We start from the raw sequence: 21,461 nt of genomic DNA, 5'->3' as shown, positions 1-21,461 counted from the left end.
AAAAAGAATTCAATGATCTATTTTTCCAGTTATTATGATCATTATTTCACTGTAGTGATGAATAAATTAGGGGACCATATGGCTTTTGCAAATGTAGTATATCCTTAAATCTATACAGTGGACAAAGATTTCTTCTGTTTGCAATGTGTTGGTGACCTAGCAAGGGAAGATCTGCTATCGGGTGCAATGGCTAGAATTTTTAAAAGAATGGAATTCATAATCAGAGTAATTCTTACTATGTTTATGATGTCACCAACATTTTGCGACCAATAACGGCTAACCGTCAACTGTGAACATCTAATTGCTAATCATATTCCAAGAACATCAATGAAAATAGGGAAATCTCTTGTACTGAACCAGCACATATCAACGCTACTCAAAAACATGGTGAAATCGAAGCAAAAAACTTGAGTGTTCACGCTTGTATCCTGGATGTGCCACTCTTTTTGACTGTTTCCATAGCAGGTGCTAACTTGAATCTGTCTGCCTGAACATTAACTGTTAATCTCAATACCTCTACAATGCTCCATTAAACTTCAATCAGAATTAGTGGGTGCAATAAATTGTAAGACACCATTGTTGACTTACTTGTCTTAAAAAGAAACTGTGGGCTCGATTTTAACCCATGGCCGGGAGCGCAGCAAAGTGAGCCATGTGCCTGTCTGAGAGTGGCAGCCGACATGTCGCTTGGCGACTTCCCGACCGCAGGAGCATTCCCCAGCACAAGGTAAGTGTCCCAAGAGCGGAATCCTGCGGGGGTGGCGGTGTGGGTGGGTGGGGGTGGGGGTAAAGCCCAGGGTGGGGGAGGCCAAAGGTTTTCTTGAGGGCCTCGGAGGAGTATTCCTGCTCCTCCTGGCCCACAAGGAGACTAAAGAAAACTTATATACATAGTCAGGAAGATTACACAGATACGGCTCAAGGGGCCATTTGGCCTATCATCAGTTCAGATTTGCAAAATTTTGTGTAATATGTAAGAACATGCTTTTGTTCTTACATATTGCACACAATTTTGCAAATCTGAACTGATGATAGGCACTGTTGAGCATTCCTATGTGTAAAACATTAAATAGGATGAGGAGAATGGAAGGCATAGTTCAGCATAAAACAGTAAGCAGCAAATCCGAAGCTGCAAATAACCCTAAGCAAGGGTATTCACATGAAAGTGGTCAATGGTTCTTTAATAATAGTATTAACAGTTCCCCTTTCTGCTTGAAATTAGTTTATTCTGTACTGGAACTGATAGGCTAACAATCACGATTCACAGTATCAGCTAAATCAGCTATCCGTGTGCAGTGCCAGGAAAGAGCTTTTTGTTCTTATTGCAATGAAATGCTGATGCAGCACAATAGCGTCAGAACAGTTCTATGTTTCCGGATTTTGAAGCTGCAGCTTTCTGCCAAAGTAGGCACTCATCCGCTAAAATAGTGCAATGTCTAATACTGTTTGTAACAGTGTAATTCCCCTCTTCCCAAGGATTGTGTTGTAATTTATGGCACTTCTACAACCTGTGTAAGAAAGTGACAGTTTGAGAAATGCCTTCCATGGTTGCTTTGATTTCAGTCCTATTCTGTACAGCCTTATCACAACCATATTTAAATCTGTGCTGACTGAATGTTTGAAACATGTACCTCATCTTTGTTTTATCCTTCAACTGAACTGAGGGTACACTTATCCCTGACTCACCTCATGAAAGATGGATGCTCAAGGCAAAGTGTGACATCACATTTTCACAGGAACATAAGAACAGGAGTAGGCCATTCAGCCCCTCGAGCCTGTTCCGCCATTCAATTAGATTATGGCTGATCTGTACCTCAACTCCATTTACCCGCCTTTGCTCCATATCCCTTGATACCCTTACTTAACAAAAATCTATCAGCCTTCATGTCCTCTCCTGGAGCTGCCTTGAAATTAGAAAGCTGGAAGGTATCAAAATCTAATAAAGGGAAGATAACAACCTAGCTCCCTCTCCCTGAGTTGATCGAAATCATGTATTTCATCAACAAATTCTACGTACAAGGGTTTCTTGGAGGACTTCTATGAAACAAATTGTTTCTAACACGTCCACCCGCCACTGTGAGTAACCGGTAACATGAATCATGCAAGACGCTGAGATCCTCAAAGGTATATGTGCATCCAAAACATATTCCCAGTATTTGTTCTTTTTCTTTGGAAAGTAGAATAACCATGCTATGAAGCAGTGTCTTTACATCTGCTTCCATTTAAAGCAGCATTGTGCTTTTTCTTGGCAGATTACTGTACCCAAACCTATTTAGAAGGTACTTCAACAAAATTAAAATCTGCATTGCTATGACCTTGCATCCCTACAGATCAGCTGGAGGGATAGACACAATAGTGAGCCTAATGTATTTGTCACTGCGCTAAAGGTAGCCTTGGAAACGGGGTCAAGTGGAAGGGAGCAGAAATAGCGGCCTTGATTTGCTCTACCCTGAAAACATCTGGAATGAATTTAAGCAACATAACCCTGAAACTGTGAGACTGTGCTCTGGGTGCGGAGTCTCACTCAATGGGAGTTCAAATCAGAGAATGAGAAGTGGAGTGATGTAATTTTGGAGCTTAAATGTTCTTAAAGTTGTATTATTTTAATTGACAGACTATTGGAGGCAGAAATGCAATATTAACAATTGAATTCCAACACTACAAATTTAATAATATTCCTTATATAATATTTCTTCTTTCTAAGGACAATTACACGTGGTAAATCTGTAGTACAATAAACATTACAGAAAATGTTATTCAACTTATAGTAAGTGTAGCTTGGTAAGGGCAGTAGATATAGGACAATAATTTACACTGGTTTCAGCGTCTGGAATGTCTACAGCTGACCACTTCATGAGTCAAATTACTGAATGGCGTCAACCAGTGATCTCCAGTGATGTTCAACAAGTAAATGTATGATGAAGAAAATGGTTACAACATTTTCATAATCAGTTAAAATAAGTTATCCGCAGATGACTATAGTCAGGAGTTTATGTGTATGTGTATCTCTTTCATATATGAGAGCTTCATCATTTTGAAGACATATGACTAATGCCCAACAATTCCAATAGTAATGCCTCCTGTTAACTGTCTATCATTTCTGTGGATAACTGGTCTGAGTTGTGTAACATGATGGAAATTTAAAGGAGCACTGTGCCTCTATTCAAATTGGTAAATCTTTAATGGCCAACCAGTGTATTGTTAAAAATGTACTCCAGTGAAAAAGTCATTAGTATATCAAAGCATATCAAACTGAATCAACTAATACAAGATCAGGCACAAAAGAGTTAAACATGTCCTTCAAAGGTTTGATCCTAGAGAACCTACCTGTCCCAATGGCATAAATTTTCAGGTTCTGAAAGTCATTTCCAAACTGGCTTACCTACTTCAGCTCATCCTGTCAATCATTGCTAGCCTATCTGAATAGAAAGTAGCAAATATTGTGCTTGTTCACAAGAAAGCATCAAAATTACACCCCAATAACTACAGACCAACATCCCTGCTGCCAATCAAATCAATGTTCAAAGAAATCATAGTGAATAAGATGCTGCTCACACCTCAGGCATTGCAACTTATTATCAGGTCATTAGTTTGGCTTCAGAGCAAAATAGTTAACTTTCAACAGTCTCAATCTTGGTCCAAAAAAAGTACTTCTCTCAAAAGTCCAGCCCAAATTCGCAACAGGAGTGATTCTGTGAACTGGACTGAAGATCACAGGCTCAAGATCTGTTCCTTGTGAGCACCTGGAATTGTTGTATGCAGGCCCGATACTTTCCCTGCCTGTCCTAGACGAATTTCAGCATGGGGTCCTTCAACAGGCATTAGGCTCCTAATTAACATATGCAAGGCACTAACACCTGTTTTAGGCAGCTGCCCGGGGTATCTATAAGATGGGCCACACGAATTTATCAATGGGTCCAGTGCCTATGCAGAATGGGTGCAGGCCGTCCCACTGCTGGTGCTTGTACAATGCACAGTCCATGATGTCTGCTTTTTAAGCTGAAACTTTGTGGCCTAAAGAGGATATGGGGGATTATCATAGAGCATGACCTATGTCTTCTCTGTTTTTTGTTCTTTCCTTCTTTGTCTGTTCATATGTTTGTTCATTTTTCAGTATACTTCTGCTCTGACCTATGATGCTGTTCAAGTGATGACTGAAGCATTCCGCTATCTACGCAAACAGCGAATTGACATCTCTAGGAGAGGTAGTACTGGAGATTGCCTTGCTAACCCTGCTGTACCGTGGGGACAGGGAATCGAAATAGAGAGGGCATTAAAACTGGTAGGTAGCTGTTGGTTTACAAGAAGCAGAAATATTTACAGTATACAAATTATAGCAAAAGGTGTGCTGAACCTGGACCATAATCTTCATAAATTGACATTTCTTTGACAATAGTTTGCATATTATGCATATTAAGGTAATAGATGGACATTAGTTAATATCTTCTGGTATTGCTATCTGCTTTGTGTTCAGAACTATAATTCTTTAACTCAAGGGAAAGGCTGTTCTTCTGTTGCTTACCATATGTTAGTGTATTATTTTTCTTTTAATTCATTCTCGGGATGCGGGCCAGCATTTATTGCCCATCCCTATTTTCCCTTGAGAAGGTGGTGGTGGGCCTTCTTCTTGAATCGCTGCAGTCCATGTAGTGAAGGTTCTCCCACACTGCTGTTATCTACATGGATAAAATGTAATGGGGTTACATGTACTTACTGGCTGAGAATCTTAGAAACTGTTTAAGTGATATGGTAAAAGATTCAGACTAATTGATTGGTTATTTTACTCAGTGACTGGATCCTCAGTTGCAAAGATCTGTATTTACTGAATCAGCACTAGACTGGATATCTTTTCTTCATTGCAGACTGTAGGCACAAGGCATGGGATGTTTCAAGTAGTTTAACTACTAGTGTAGCCCCTATACTCATGATCTTTTTGTCACCAGGCTAACAGCAATGAATGGAGACAGTCAAAAAGTATGACGAATAGGCTGGTTCTGTGCTGTGGGACTGCTGCGGTCAAAACCTTTCTGACTTGCGTGACTTTTCCCAGAAGAGAATTTTTGTCATTGTCAGATTCATTTTTCTTGTTGGGTGTTAAGCAGTTGAGGCTCAATTGACTGCAAATGGCCAAGAGCTCCTCGTGCTGTCTGTTTCCTATGTGTCAGCACCAACATCATAAAGTGAACCAATTTTCTTTAAAATAATTTTTTGAAATCCAAGGAATAATTAGATTGCCAAAAGATACTCCTCTTGGGCAATATTCTAGCTCTGTCTTGATAATTGAACCCTGCAAAGTGCTTTTATTGACAGTGCAATCAGTTGTTAAAATGTGACACACATAACTTGTTAAAAGATGCATTACAAAAAGATTAAAGGAAGTATTTTTCCCCCCTCATTTGCTAATATAGGTCCGTATTGATGGTTTAACTGGAAATATTCAGTTCGATCAATTTGGAAGAAGAGTCAATTATACAGTGAATATTATGGAACTCAAAAATAATGGTCCCCGGAAGGTAACAGTGCTACATACAATCAATCTTTACAATGACAAATTGTTTCAGATTTATTTTTTGAATATCAATAAATAATGTATTATTAACTTGTTTACATCTTGAAACAGGTTTAGCCCCTCCCAGTATGGATCTTTAGATGCCAGCAGTTAATAAAGCTATGCTCAGTTATCTATTCTGTATTGTAGGCATTTTTTGCGAGTGACTCGGTGTGTAGTTTCCTGGTGGAACATTTGCCATGTTGCTATTGGACACAAGAAGGCACAAGGCGTGGGATGTTTCATGGCTAGTTTCAACTGTGGCTAGCAACTCTATTACACAAAGGGGAGTATGCATGTATGATGTAAACAGGGCACGACTCTGAACATTTCTAACAATTGTATTGTGAAACTTGCAGATTGGATATTGGAATGAAGTTGACAAGATGGTTGTCACAGCAACAGATTTTCTTGGTGGAAATGAGACTGCAGGAATGGAGAATAAGACTGTTGTAGTAACAAGTATTATGGTATGTTGATGACCACATATTGCAAAGAATTCTCAATATTGATTATACAAGCAATCTTAGTATACAAACGTTAGTGAGGGTAACTAGACTATTCTAGCAATATTAATAAATATATCTTTTTACACTTTGTTTTGTGTTATTTTTGTAAATTTTAACCATTTTAAAGTTTTTAAGCCTTTTATCTCATTGAGAGATGTTTTCTTCTGTTATAATTGTATCAATCATGGTCTATATTACAACTTTGAACTTAAAGCTGCCTTTGGGTATGTTTTTTGCATTTAGTTCTCAGGGTGTCAATCTCCCTGTTTTTGGGGTTTATTAATGTTAATATTCTTCATTGTGAAACCCCAGGTGTTTGGGCTAGCACTAATCTTTTACCACTTTGGCGTTAGTATTCCACATCTGGCCAATCCCAATTTATGTAAATATTAATTTCACACTTCAGGGTGCAGCACCTTAAGGAAGAAAGTGTCTCATTCTGCCAGTGCAGCTACTTCTTCACTGGCAGATGTTAACTCCTCTTTCATCTTCCTCATACCTTGGTGCTTGCTGATCATTGGTGAATTGTATGCCAGTGCCTTTGTGAATGTGCATGTTATATACCATGCAGCAAACCATCACTGTTTTGATCATTTATTCATAGCATGGAATGGTCCAAGCACCCGAGACATGGCCATATTGTACTGTGGCTGAGCCCTGATGCTCTTGTACAGAAGTAGCACACGCCATGATTGCACCACATTGCCCATATCTCCCAACATCCAACCATTGAGAATTCCATCCACCTTGGAAGTAGCTGTGAAAGTCCTTTCAGTTTATATATACCATGACAATGCTGGATGGCCTCCAAATAACAACATGGGTACAATTGATTATTCCTTGAACCGTAGAGAAATTGATAAAGGTCCTACTGCCTTTGAGATTGCAGGTACTGTTTTGTGCCAAAGTGGATTGACTGGTGGGCATGTCATAATAGCACATCAGTCAGTGTTTAATGGGTTTGACAATCAAATTGCCACTCCCTTGTAATTTCCCCCGTTGGAGCCTAGAAATTACTATTTTGTAAGGAGGGCACTGCTGACTGAAGACTGTCTCTGCAGCTCATCATTCAGGAGATGGCATAAACCATAAACCTCCTTGGACAGTTTCAATCTTTGCACAAATTGTTTCACTGTTAGGAACAGGTAGATGCTGTTTGTCCTCTTCACGTGGCCACGGGGTTAGTTGGTGTGAGTGATGCTAACTGTTCTGTGAAGCTTTCACTCCCACTCCACCCTCTGCCTCCTACAACAGTGCACGACACCACGGAATAGATTCCACCTCCTCACCCCCACCGAACGGTTGGCCGATAGGCCCACTGGGAGACCTGGCTCATTTTGAGGGTCAGACCTCGTTAGCATTCCACCTCATAGTGGGTGGAAAGCGAGTGCCCTGAGATAGCCCACTGGCTTTGGGCCACCGCAATATCGGAAGAAGGTAGGTCATGGGGGAGTTCAATCTTGGGTGGGGTTAAGGACTCAGAGTGGCAGCGGCCCTATGTATAGCGCACGTTCTGTCCAGTATTATCATAAAATGGCAATCAGGATTCTATGCACGTTATAGGACCCCAATTACATTTCAAATGGGCCTGACTCAGCCCAAGTAGGACCCCAATATGCATTTTAAGTGGACCTGACTCAGCCAGCCGCTCCGACTGCCTGTGGTAGGTACCCAGGGAAAGATTACAGCGGCCGAAACGATGGCAGGAATGTGGTGGTATGTCACTCCCCACAATTGCCTCAGTTTTCACCTGTCTCAAATCCACCCCCATATTTTGCAGCTGTAATGCTCAGTGGCATAATCAGCAATCTTGGAGATACAATGGGGGTGATTTTAACCCTAGGAATGGGTGGGTTGGAGCGAGTGGGAGTTGAAAACAGTTGTTTTTTGGGTCGCGACCACAACCCGGCTTTATTTCCGGGTTTAACGTCGGCACGGAAAAGTACAGGCTTCCCACTGGGAATGCCAAGTCCAAATATTTTGCAGTTGCGACACGAAGAAACAACTGTTTTCAACTCCCATCCGCCCCAACCCAACCATTCTTGGGATTTAAAACCACCCCCAATGGGATAGATTTTAAACTTGCCACCCGGGGATAAAACTGGCGTTGCTGGTCAGCTGCCCATTATAGGAACAACCCGATTTTCTTTTCCATAATGGAAATTAAAATCGGACAGTTTGTATAATGGATGGCAGATCTGCAACGCCAGTTTTATGCCTGGGCAGCAAGTTGAAAATCTACATCGATAATTCTAACTCAGGCCAGAAGCAACAGGCGGAAATGGAGAAGTTACTTCACCAAACGGAAAATAGCACCAACTTGTATTAAAAGGTTGGTGTTTAGTAAGCAATGTCCATTAAAATAATGACAGAAGATTAACCCTAATTATGACTTCTTCACAGAATGGAAAACCCAGCTCTAAAAGCATCAGCTGAGGCTGCCAACATTTATTTTTGTTTTTTTCCGTTCTTTAATACCAATCCACATGGAAAGAGCAGCTGCTTAAGTTAGTTCTCCATTTGATAACTCCAGCTATCACATTGGATTTCCATCAAGATGAGCTAATGTTCAAACCACTACTCCAGTTGAAATTCAAACTTTGCATTCTTAGTCCTGCCACATCTTCGTTAGGGCACTAGATGACATTCCTCATGTTGGTAGAATACTCATTCTTCATGAGGAGAAAATACTAACAGTGTCAATCTCACTCTGAGGAAGTATGCCTCCTGTCAGTGGATCATGGAACCCCATAAGGTGTCACGAAGAAGTCATATTTGGAGGATGGACTATGATGGTAGGCGACAGCTTTAGAGGCCTAGAGAAAATTGCTAAATTTTAAACTTTAAATTATATTTACAAATAGCAGTTAGAATCATAGAAAGTTACGGCACAGAAGGAAGCCATTCGGCCCATCGTGTCTTTGCCAGCCGAAAAAGAGATATCCAGCCTAATCCCACTTTTCAGCACTTGGTCTGTAGCCCTGTAGGTTGCGGCACTTCATGTGCACATCCAAGTACTTTTTAAGTGAGTTGAGGGTTTCTGCCTCTACCACTCTTTCAGGCAGTGAGTTCCAGACCCCCACCACCCTCTGGGTGAAAAAGTTTCTCCTCAGCTCCCCTCTAATCCTTCTACCAATTACTTTAAATCTATGTCCCCTGGTCACTGACCCCTCTGCTAAGGAAAATAAGTCCTTCCTATCCACTCTATCTAGGCCCCTCATAATTGTATACACCTCAATTAAATCTCCCCTCAGCTTCCTCTGATCCAATGAAAACAACTCCAGCCTATCCAATCTTTCCTCATAGCTAAAATTCTCCAGTCCTGGCAACATCCTCATAAGTCTCCTCTGTACCCTCTCTAGTGCAATCACATCTTTCCTGTAATGTGGTGACCAAAACTGTACACAGTACTCAAGCTGTGGCCTAACCAATGTTTTATACAGTTCTAGCATAACCTCCCTGCTCTTATATTCTATTTTTCTATTTTTAGTTACTGAAAAGCAGCACAAATTTATGATTGTTTTATTTTTTAAATTACATTTGTCAATTCATGTTTCACATTAAATGAATATTGCCTGTAAAACCCACACTAATATTAAAATCTGGATTAGGAAAAAACACAGTGCTTCTCCGAATACTAAAAATAAACAATATGTTGAGATAAATTTGAAAATGGACATCAAGGATATTTCTCTTGATGAAACAATTTAGTATTAAAACAATTATGTCAATTTCTAATAAAAATTGGTCATTAATTCAAGAAGAAAAAGTATTTTTTTCCATTTAATACAAACCTCTATAGCTTTGAAGTACATTAATTTTCGTGGGGCTGTTTGGTGGCACAGCTCATTCCAATGCTCTCCTGGCCGGCCTCCCATCTTCCACCCTCTATAAACTTGAGCTCATCCAAAACTCTGCAGCCGGTATCCTAACTCGCATCAAGTCCAATTCACCCATCACTCCTGTGCCCACTGACCTACATTGGCTCTCGGTCAATGCCTCAAATTCTCATCCTTGTTTTCAAATCCCTTCATGGCCTCGCTCCTCCCTATCTCTGTAACCTCCTCCAGTCCTACAACCCTCTGAGATCTCTGTGCTCCTCCAATTCTGACCTCTTGGCAATTCCCGATTTTAATCGCTCCACCATTGGCGGCCGTGTTTTCAGCTGCGTAGGCCCTAAACTCTGGAATTCCCTCCCTAAACCTCTCTGCTTCTCTGTACATCTTCAAGACCCTCCTTAAAACCTACCTCTTTGACATGTGCTAATATCTCCTTGGCTCGGTGTCAAATTTTGTTTGACAACGCTCCTGTGAAGTGCTTTGGGACATTTTACTACATTAAGGGTGCTATATAAATGCAAGTTGTTGTTGTTGTTGAGTACTAAGGTAGTAATCCATGGAACAGTAAAGGATGAATTCATATCCACATTTTCCCACACTGCAAGCTTGTATCCTTAGCAATGTCTTTAGGATGAGGCACCAAATGGATTTCATACATCCCACACAGGGTCAGAAGGAAGAGTCAGGCTGGCTGTTGTTGTGTACTTCCTGTCGGCCAGGACAAGAATAGCAGAGGCAAAGAATGTTGTCTGGCTACCATCTTGCTCAGTGAATGCTGTATAACATTGAATTGACCTTAAAAAAATGTGTTTTGTGACGCAAGCTTTCTGTCACAGGAATCGCCCTATGTGATGCTGAAGAAAAATTACGAGCAATTTGAAGGCAACGACCAGTATGAAGGCTACTGTGTAGACCTAGCTGCGGAAATAGCCAAACATTGTGGCTTTAAGTACAAACTTTCCATAGTGCCTGATGGGAAGTATGGCGCTCGGGATGGGGAAACAAAAGTTTGGAACGGAATGGTGGGAGAGCTGGTGTATGGGGTAAGATGATAAAATATTAAGTGAATTTATTACAGCTCATTCAATGATTAAAGTGCTGTGCCTTCAATACACAACATATGATTGGCTAAAAGCGAATACGTTTATGATGCTGATTATGCCACATGGGCAATATGTCTATTGTCAGAACCTATGGAAATGTAACTGTTTTAATTCTGTCTCAACTATATATAAGTAAGATACTCTGTTCTGTTATTTCCAGAAATGAAGGAATCAAGGAAATCATGTGATGATGATGGATAATTACATTTCCTAAATAACGAGATACATTTAATGAAAGATGAATGTAAACTATTTTCACATTACAGGTTTGGTAGCACAAATGCAAACCTTTGAATAAAAATTTGCTATTGGTCTGCAATTGAACAGTATTTGTAGAATAACATTTCCTTTTGTGATGTTGGAGCAAACAGCTTTTTGCATGGTATCTTGATAAACAAACTTAGCACCCCTCTATGCAAAAGCTTCCACATCATTAAGAACAACTCATTTGCATGTTTAAATGAATAGATGAAGTATAAATGCAATGTGTAATGGAGTGCAATGGTGCACTGATTTTATCATCGTTGAGAATCAGAATAACATGAGGCAGTCCTGAATTTATTGTAATATTTTATTTTAATTTAAATAAATGACAGCCCTACATCTTATCTAATATTAACATGCAGCAACCTTAGAACAACTACCCTCAGCTATGTACCAATAATTGAACACAATTATATTTAATATAGCTACAGGAAATACATAGCCGCACCTGTGAAGAGAGAAGATAGGTTAATGTTTAGACAGAGAACCTTCATCCGAACTGAATAATTATATTAACCACATATTTTTAAAAAGTGCAAGACTGAAAAAATGCCAGTAGTTGAACAGCACTTTCACTTGGCAAAACAAGTGTATTGCAGATCTATTACTCTCTTACTCATTAATAAAGGTATTAAATGAAGCTTTTGTCTCTACCTGTGTTTTTGTTGTTGCAGAAAGCGGATATTGCAGTAGCTCCACTGACAATAACATTGGTAAGAGAAGAGGTGATCGACTTTTCAAAGCCCTTCATGAGCCTCGGGATATCCATCATGATAAAGAAGCCCCAGAAGTCGAAGCCAGGAGTATTCTCCTTTCTAGATCCATTAGCGTATGAAATCTGGATGTGCATTGTCTTCGCTTACATCGGGGTCAGCGTAGTTTTATTCCTGGTCAGCAGATTTAGTCCATATGAGTGGCACACCGAGGAATATGAAGATGGACGGGAAACACAAAGTAACGAACAAACTAATGAATTTGGGATATTTAATAGTCTCTGGTTTTCTCTGGGTGCCTTTATGCAGCAAGGATGCGATATTTCGCCAAGGTTGGTCACTCAAGCATTTTAGCTTTGTGCATTTTCGGTCCCTATCTGATGCCATGGTGCATATATATTCGCCTTTAAACCAGACTTTTTCCCTTTAAGAAAAAACAAAAATTTGCAAAAAACAAAAAAAAATCAATTTGAAATTTTGGTCCAAAAAAGGGAAAACAAAATTTTTTAAAAAGTTTTATTTAGACCAAAGAAGTACACGAATGATACACTATAATGTCATTCATGTATTTCTGCAGTGAACTTATATGCACCATGCCGCCGAGACCGTAAAATGCATAAGGTTACAGTCATTACATAGTCCTCTTGGAGGGGTACCGTGTTTTTGCTGCATATTCCCATTTTACGATCCACGGCCCATGGTTCATGTGTATATAACAGAGGCAAGTGTGAAGAACGGTGATGAATGGTAAGGATCTCCAGCCTAGTTAGGCCATCAATCATTCCATCATCCAATGGTTTCTTATTCATACTAACAGCAAAATATGTTGCTCGCCTGCTTCTGGTAAACTCAAGAAAAATATGAATATCTCGTGTAATAGTGTACGTTAGTCGACCTTTGGCTCTTTACACTCTTCAGCGAGAAAGGAGAAATTAATTTGTTGAGAGAGGTCTCCATTGATACAGGAGAGATTTTTTATTGAGAAAGAATCTATAATGGTGAGCGTTAAATGTGCTAGAGTAATCTGTCTGAAAGAAGTGTTGAGAGAAGACAGGAGTGTCTTTATTTTTCTATTTGTGTATCTTTTATTATACACATATATCTTTATTTATTTAAAAAACTATGATGGATCAAAGTTCTTCGGCTATAAACTGATCACATTTAATATTAGTGATACTGTTAGTCACTGCATGAAGTAAAGGGTTTAGAGAGATCTGTTGCATTTTTAATGGTTATTAGCCATGATGTGCTAGTCTTCGAATATTTTCTCTAAAGATCTGGTAGTTTGATAAATTTACATAATAATTGTGATGTGCATGACTTGCTTATAAAATATTTACAGAATAATTGCTTTTTTCGTAAAGCAATAGAAATAAGATTTAGAAACTTTATTCTCCCAGATTTCTAGGCAAGACCAAGCTTGCAGTGTTAGCCTGGCAGTACGTGACTCAACTAAATCTTATGCACTTGAAGCACTTTTTCACCTATATATGTTACAGATGTGCAATATGTTCTACACCATCAACTTGAGGACACGTAGTCATCTTGGTAGCTGTCTAGAAAATAATAGTATTTCTTCCTACCCCTTACTCAATTAAACCAGTATTTTTAATTATTCTGAATATCCAAAGAATGGCTGAGGAATAATTACTTCCAAGCAAGTAGTTTTGCAGTTTATTAACAGCTTATTAGTCACACTTAACCATGTTAATAGGCTACAGGTAAATAAATAATCACTGTAATTAACCATTGTTCATTAGCTCATAATTAGACTGGCCGTTAGCTGCTTAAATCATTTTAACCACCAGTACAGACATTATATGCTTGATGTTTTCTATTTTCATAGTCCAGGTTTTAAGCAGATAATGAGTCCTCTATTTTTGGTTCTGTTGTAATGCAGTAGAAGCAGTTGTTCTGTCCGTAATCTTATAGTTGATACTCTCCACAACGAGAAGCTAGTAGACTTGGCATATTGAAGGTTTAGAATATGTGAGTGAGAGGGTAGCTGGGTGACCTGCTTCCAGTATCTGCATATTCTGCTATTAGGAAGTGTTCGATCACAGCTGGTGATGACTCTCACTTCACTCTTCCCTCCCTCCTAATGGGGAGGTACATGGCCTCTAAGCAGTGCCTCACCTACACCGTGATGTGGCTAAGATCAGGAACTCAGCCGAATGGGAGAAACAAACCTGTGTCCACCATTCTGTCACGTGCTATATTATTGCTCTGGTGCACTACACCATTGTGATGCCCACAGAACACAATTAGAATCTAAGTTAGAAAGTGAAGGGTAATGCTGCAGTTGAGACTTGCTGAATGCCACCTCTTATAAGGATGAAAACTATTAAAACGCTCTTACTGTTTTCATTAAATCAAATGAACCGTACTTAATAAATATCTGTACCTTTTCCCTTTAATAGGTTATGACAGGTGAGGAAACTTTGACTTCTGATAATTTCTTGAAACCTGGTGCGCTATGTTAGGGTTCATACATCCTCATTATTGAAACTATGTGCATCTGTATGTATTCCACAAAAAGAAGTATTGTTTTTATTGCTAGGTTTTATGTCTTTTTATTTTAATTTATATTTATTTTAATGTAGTTTAATACTTTTGGTAACATTTGGCAAAACAGCCCCATAAAATTATTGACTGATTTTAAAAAATGCATTTAAAAAAAAACAGAAGTCAAAGATATAACTTTTATAAGCTGTTTAAAAACCATTAAAGAAGAGATTTCTTTAATGGTTCTGTAGTAAATGCACCTTGTGTTGTTGACCTGAGCCTTAGATTCCAGGGTCTGTGCTGAATTAGATGATCTCACCAGGGCCAAGAACCCCTGGGCTCCGGAGAGGAAAAATCAGCCACTTCTATTGATATACAGAGATCGTTGTTGGAAAGGGCATGTTTGTGGACTCCAAGGAGGGAGAATTGCTGTGGTTACTATGTCTTATTAGTTTGTAAATGCTTTGAAAAAAGAACAGTGTTGCTACATTCTTCCCCTAAGGTAAGTACAGGAGCGGCTCAGTTATAATTCCCTCATGCTGGAATAGCCTGCCAACACTGACTGTTTTGACTCACACATGAAACCTGGCCATTTCTGCAGGGCACTGCAGTGGCTGTTGCTTGTGAACCAGCACTCTTTAAAAAAAATCTATTGAAACTCAGAGATAAGAGCTGGAGGAAATTTACCAAGCACTAGTCGTTGCTATGATTTGTTTTACATTTGACTTACTGGTATTGAAATATGTACATGAATTTACAAGTTGACAGTTAACTATCAGAAGAGAGCGGGGCACTGAGTACTTAGGCCTGTGGTTAGTAAAGAAATGAATTTGGTGCTCAAAGATGTGCTCAGGGACACCATGAGTTCAGAGTGACCCTTACAGTTTTAGTTAATGAGGATGTATTCAAAGACTTCAGCTGAATCTAAAAAGACACTAAAATAGGTTTGCACTGTTATTAGGGTATTTGTCAGAAGTAACATTTGTGGGAATTGACTTAGAATTTTCCTTTCTTTTTTTCCCCCTAAAATCAATTTAAAGAAATTTAACTTATCTTCTTACATTTTAGAGCAGGACAAGAGAAAAAAATCGCAAATATCGACTTGCTGCAAATAAAACCTCGGATTTCTGAGTTTTTTTTTGCTTTCACACAACTTGCGTGTTTGCAACAATTTTGTTTCCCATGCTCACTGGCAGCTCATGAGACATGTTTCTTTTATTAAGCACCTGGTTTTGAGAAATTATATAATGGCTTTTTAAAATAATCCACCATGGTCATAGCTCACTGCAAAAGTTGCTCGTTGGATGTTGAGTATTCGCATTTTTATGTACTAAACTTCCAGCATAGTGCGTAGCTTCTCACATCTGTGCATAACACTGTTTGTAGATGCCATTGAATGTTTTAAATGTCTTTTTCAGATTAAGTGAAACTAATCATTCAAGCATTTGGCGCATTTTTTGTGTAAGACCGTACTATGTGCATTTGCAGTATAAATATCACAAATCTGCCTCCATTTTGTATGCCATGCAAATAACTCATGTAAAATAGCATGGAGGGCTACTAATATTACTTTATTTTCATCTGGCATATTTTCATATTCCCAGCGATTTTTACTGCAGGGACGCATTTTTTCTGTTTATTGGGCCCAAATGACACTTCTTGAAAAATAATTGTAGAGCTGTGGAGTACAGGTTTGACAGCACTAAAATCATTCAGTCTTTCACAAATCATTTCTTGGACATAAAAGCTGTGAAATTCTTTTTAACCTTTCTCTGAAATGGCCCTAATATGCACTTAATGTGCTTCCCTGTATTTAAATGCCATGCACAATAACACGTGATTGATTACTCTGTCCCAATGAAGGCATTCATTTCATTTTACAAATCCATTTCACACTTGTTATTAGATCCCTGTCGGGGCGAATTGTTGGAGGTGTGTGGTGGTTCTTTACCTTGATCATAATATCATCATACACGGCTAACTTAGCTGCTTTCCTGACGGTCGAACGAATGGTGTCTCCCATTGAAAGTGCAGAGGATCTTGCTAAGCAAACAGAGATTGCATATGGAACTTTGGATGCTGGATCCACTAAAGAATTCTTTAGGGTAAGATAGGGTGTTTTTTTCTGTGTGTTTCGTTACAGAGGTGGGAGAGTTATTGTGGCTATGATTAGGGTGAGAAAGTGTCAACATTTTTAAAATGTAACACTGCTCATGCAAAGACTTTGATTTCTCATTTTGTGATCACAGAGTTTCTATTTATATTTTGTTTTAGCAGTCAACGGGGATTACAACATATTTTTATTCACTTGACCAGGGGATCTCTCCCTGGTGTCCTGGCCAACATTTATCCCTCAACCAACATCATTAAAAAAAGTTAACAGGTCATTATCACATTGCTGTTTGTGGGACCTTGTGTGCAAATTGGCTACCACGTTAGCTTCATTACAGCAGTGACTACACTTCAAAAGTATTTCATTGGTTGTAAAGTGCATTGGGACATCCTGAGTTCGTAAAGGTGGCTGGTGAAGGAAATGGAAATGTCACACTGGTGCAGTAGGGAATCTGGCATATTATTGGGGTAAAGAAAGGAAGTTTTATTCTGCATCTATAACACTCTTTGGCCTAGATTTTAACTTGGAGCCGGGAAGAGAGAGCGGGGGGGAAGATTATTAGGCACAAAACCTGGAAGTGAAGTTGGCGGGTCAGAGACTCCGATTGCAATTAAATTGAAGGATAAAAATTTTACTTCCAAGTTTCACGCCCAGCAGCCTGCCAGATTGACAGGCTGGCTGCCTGTCGGATGGGAAAGCAGCCAAGGAGAGATCAGAGTCTTCAGGGTTTGTATGGGGGAGGTCAGGGAGAGATTGGGATCATTGGAGATTAGATGGGGGGGGGGGGGTTTGAGGAGAGATTGGGATCATTGGGGGTTGGATGGGGGTGTCGGGGTGAGATCGGGAACTTTAGGAGTTGGATGGGGAGGCCAATCGCGGGGGAGGGGGATGGAGGTGAGCAGTGGTAGATCGTTGGGGAGTTGAGGAATCAGCCATCGTTGGGGAGGTGAGAAGTCAAATATTGTTGGGGAGGTGAGCTGACGGAGATCGTGGGGGGTCTCAGACATCGGGGGGGGGGGGGGGGTCTCAGACATCAGGGGGAGGGTCTCAGACATCGGAGGGCGGGCGGGTTGGCCGATCATGGGGGTCCGATCATGGCAGGTAAGCTTGTTGGGCCAGGAGGAAACACTCCTAGTCCTCCTGGCCCACAAGGAGTGCAACAAAGACACCTACCTCATGATCTGCCCTTCACGCCTCCTTTTCACTGGCGAGATTTACCAGCTCTGGGAAACCCGCGCTGGAGGCCTTAAATTTAAAGGTCAGTAAAATTCAATTTAAAAAGACCTAATTAACAACTCATAAGGACATTAATTGGTGTGATAACTACCCACCTGCCTGAACTAACTAAGGTCCCGACTGCGGCGAGTAGGTTACTCGCACGCATCCAAACACGCCTCTATTAAACCCGGAAGTGGGCGCATTGGAGCCGGGTTGCGGTTGCGCTCGAAAAATCAATTATTTTAACTATCCACCTGCCCCCAACCCTCCCATTTTTGTGGGTTAAAATTTGCCCCTTTGTTTCAGTGGTGGGTGCAGGCACTGGTGCTGGAATGGTAAAACATTTCTGAACACTGACATCCTCATTTTGATGAACAGAAAAAAATAGAAAAGGAGCAAAATATCACTGTACCATTCAAGAAAAGAGCTGAACCCACAGAATAAAGGGAAAAAATAATCACATCACTGATAGGACTGAATGGTACCAAAGCAAAGATTCAAATATTCAGAAAGCAAATGTTTAACAATTGAAAAGTTTACTATTTCAGTGTAAAATCTAAGCAACTGTGTCAAAGGACATCAGTAAGCCAACAAATCAGCTTCATAACCTCTTGTATAATTTCTTCATAATACTGAGCTTTGGAAATGATATCCAATCTGAGAAAACTTTACCAACTTTAGCAATCTATTGCAATATTACAATTTATAGTTAATGAGCAGGAAATAAATGTAGCTTTGCATGAAATATTTATAGAACACATGAGGCAATTGTGTTTGAATGGAAATTGTCCTAGTATTGCAATTGGTTACCTTCTCAATGAGTGAGATGAGCACATAATTTAAGGTCATATTGTAGTAGGGAGTTTATTAATTGAACCGCACAATTATATAAGTTGAAAATGTTATAGTTTCTTTATCTATCTATCTATCCATCTTTCTATCTATCTATTTATTTATTTTGAGATGTGTCTGTTACATTCCAAATGTCACAATCCAAAGATCACACTCTAAGTGGGTAATTTTAACCCAACCAGCCCGGCGGGAAACTGACAGGATTGGATTGGATGCCCATTTTACACCATGCCCGATTTTTCACTCTATTGACTTTTCTCAGTGTAAAACAGTCATCCTGGCAGCAATAGTGCCAAAAGAGGAAACTCTAGGCTTATATGTTTACATCTTTCATGAGGTTCTGTCGCTAATGCACAGAAAGTAGTGTCTGACAGGTTGATTTATTTATTAATGATTTGTGTTTATTTTCATGCACATTTTCTTCCAATCCGTTCAACTTTCATTGTGGTGAAAGGTACCCATTTCCTTAGTGATTTGGGGAACTTGCCATTTTATGTGTCAACTTCCTTAGTGAACCATTTCACGTGTCCATTTGGTCTTAGGGTGGGGATTTACATCAAAGATAAACTTTGGCAGGTAATAGAGACTTTCATCAACAAATTCTCTTGCACTGTTTTTCGATTTCCTCAGATTCCTAATGCAGATGCTGATCTTGTAGATCTAAACCCAAACTACAAATATTATTCAAAAGCTCATCCCTAGCCTTTTGCACTTAAAGATTCTACATTATGTGACTACATCCTAGGCTGGTAGTCTGAAAAGGATTTTCAAATTTACATTTTAAGAGGAATTTTCTATATTTGGGTTAATAAAAATAACTTTATTCCTGGATAAGTCTATTTTATTACATACCCATTGCAATTTATTTATTTCATGCTGTATGACTATCTTTTCCTTTGCAGTATTATATAATTGCAGCCTATTTTTCTCTCATTCCTGTATATGGGATTTGAATCATGCCCTTCACCATGTCTTGTGTTTCTGACTGACTGACTTTTATTTGCTGCTCTCCCTCCCACTCCCTTTCTGTGATCTGTTATTTCTATTAATTCTTCTTATGATATCTTTCCTTTCTCCGTTTCCTGTCCACTCTTATCAGAATATTTTTTCCTCCACAATCCCATGTGACTACAGCTCCCAGCTCTCACTTCTTTCTACAAGTGACTTAAGCCCTTTAGTCAGCATCCTGCAATATAACATTACTGAGCCCGACACACAGCCAGACTATCAACACATGTCTTAACTGCCACAGTGATGAACAGTGAAATGAAGCCAGGCAGATTGAAAGATGGCAGCTCAGTAGAGTCCCTTCAGTAAATATATACAGTACACGTTATAAAACAAACTTGTCTGAAGGTGAAGCATAAACCCTAGTAACTGCAAAAGTCAATGATTCTATATTATAACAGTCTAACAAACTTTCAACTGCCAGTCGGCCGTTTCTCACCTGAAAAGTGGGCGACCGGCAAAGGAAAATCTGGTGTGGACCTCAGATCCCCAATTGCCCGCCTAGTTCAATTTTCATGCAACACAGGCGAGAGGCTGTTTAAATACGCACATTGGGGTGCTTAGCTGGTTGTAGGATCCCAATTCCAGTTTTAATGTACAAATAGGAAGTGGTGCTGTGTATGCTAGTCCCAGTTGCACCAAGCATTGAACGGCTTAACCAGCGGTCCTTAGAGGAGCTGGGGCTGCTCAGGATAAGGTAAGTTTTGGGTTTTTTAAAGATTCTTGTGGAGCCAAGATGCCCCTCTTCGCCCCACAAAATCTTCTAGCCCATTACCGGCCATTCTCACCACCCACCACCCCCCCCCCCCCCTCCCTCCTCCCCCGTAATCCGCTCCCTCCCCCCTTCCAGCAGGATTTAGCTGCCGGCCAGCATGTTCTGAAAGTGGCAGGCTGCAGTGGAGCACCTGTTCGGCACCCACAGCTCTCCAAGAAAATTCAAACCTGAAAATGGTTCACGCGTCCCGACTGCGACCTTGATGGACGCTTGTGCCCGTTTTTGGCTGAAGTTGAAAATCCTTCCCAATGTGTAACTAATTTAACAGTTTTCAAGCACAGGTAGAGTAACTGTCTCTGGTAAGTTGATCATTCTTTTTCGGCAGAGATCCAAAATTGCACTTTTTGAAAAAATGTGGGCCTACATGAAGAGTGCTGAGCCATCTGTCTTTGTCAAAACAACTGCAGAAGGTGTGGTCAGAGTACGGAAATCCAAAGGAAAATATGCTTATCTCCTGGAGTCCACCATGAATGAATACATTGAACAAAGGAAACCTTGCGATACCATGAAGGTTGGAGGAAACCTGGATTCGAAAGGATATGGGATTGCAACACCCAAAGGATCCCCATTAAGGTGGGTGGAATAGTATAACAATATTCTTAATGTTGTTATAGTATCCCACCTACCCTGATGTGCTATTACTATTGTGTTATGGTTTGTATAAGTAAATGAGGTAACTTTACCATTGCAGTATCCATGAATATATTCACATAGTTTTTTTAACACAAGTTTTTAATTAATTGCACCAAATATATAATTTTAAAAGGGCAATACCCAATTTACCTGAGATATTCAATTTAGTTCCTGTTCCTTGAATCAAACACAATGGTTAGGCCTGAGACTCGTAAAAAGTGACATGCAGACGTGCTTTACTACTGGGGGGAGAAAACACAATTTTAAAAAATCTTGAGGGAGCAAAATTCAGACTTCCGATTTGTGCCTGAGAAACGGGAGGCCAGGAGTTGAGAATTGGGGGTGGGGGGAGACACCTTAGCCATCCCATTGATGCCCAAGGCC

The 21,461-nt window shown here is 39.9% G+C and overlaps 1 protein-coding gene across 3 annotated transcripts in view; it reads left to right on the top strand.

Moving 5' to 3' along the window:
- The window catches only part of gria2b (glutamate receptor, ionotropic, AMPA 2b), a 174,726-nt gene that overhangs the window by 148,151 nt on the left and 5,114 nt on the right, over nucleotides 1-21,461 (top strand). For all 3 annotated transcript variants that reach the window (XM_067992722.1, XM_067992715.1, XM_067992707.1), the window contains exons 7-13: nucleotides 4,112-4,279; nucleotides 5,406-5,510; nucleotides 5,905-6,015; nucleotides 10,730-10,936; nucleotides 11,935-12,305; nucleotides 16,385-16,583; nucleotides 20,770-21,017. In XM_067992722.1, coding sequence (XP_067848823.1) covers nucleotides 4,112-4,279; nucleotides 5,406-5,510; nucleotides 5,905-6,015; nucleotides 10,730-10,936; nucleotides 11,935-12,305; nucleotides 16,385-16,583; nucleotides 20,770-21,017 — 1,409 coding nt within the window. The remainder of the gene's footprint in view (nucleotides 1-4,111; nucleotides 4,280-5,405; nucleotides 5,511-5,904; nucleotides 6,016-10,729; nucleotides 10,937-11,934; nucleotides 12,306-16,384; nucleotides 16,584-20,769; nucleotides 21,018-21,461) is intronic.

The sequence above is a fragment of the Heptranchias perlo genome, chromosome 1, assembly GCF_035084215.1.
Source record: "Heptranchias perlo isolate sHepPer1 chromosome 1, sHepPer1.hap1, whole genome shotgun sequence".
NCBI lineage: Eukaryota > Metazoa > Chordata > Chondrichthyes > Hexanchiformes > Hexanchidae > Heptranchias > Heptranchias perlo.
The sequence above is the reverse complement of the archived record's forward strand: the minus strand, read 5'-3'. Positions and strand labels throughout refer to the sequence as shown.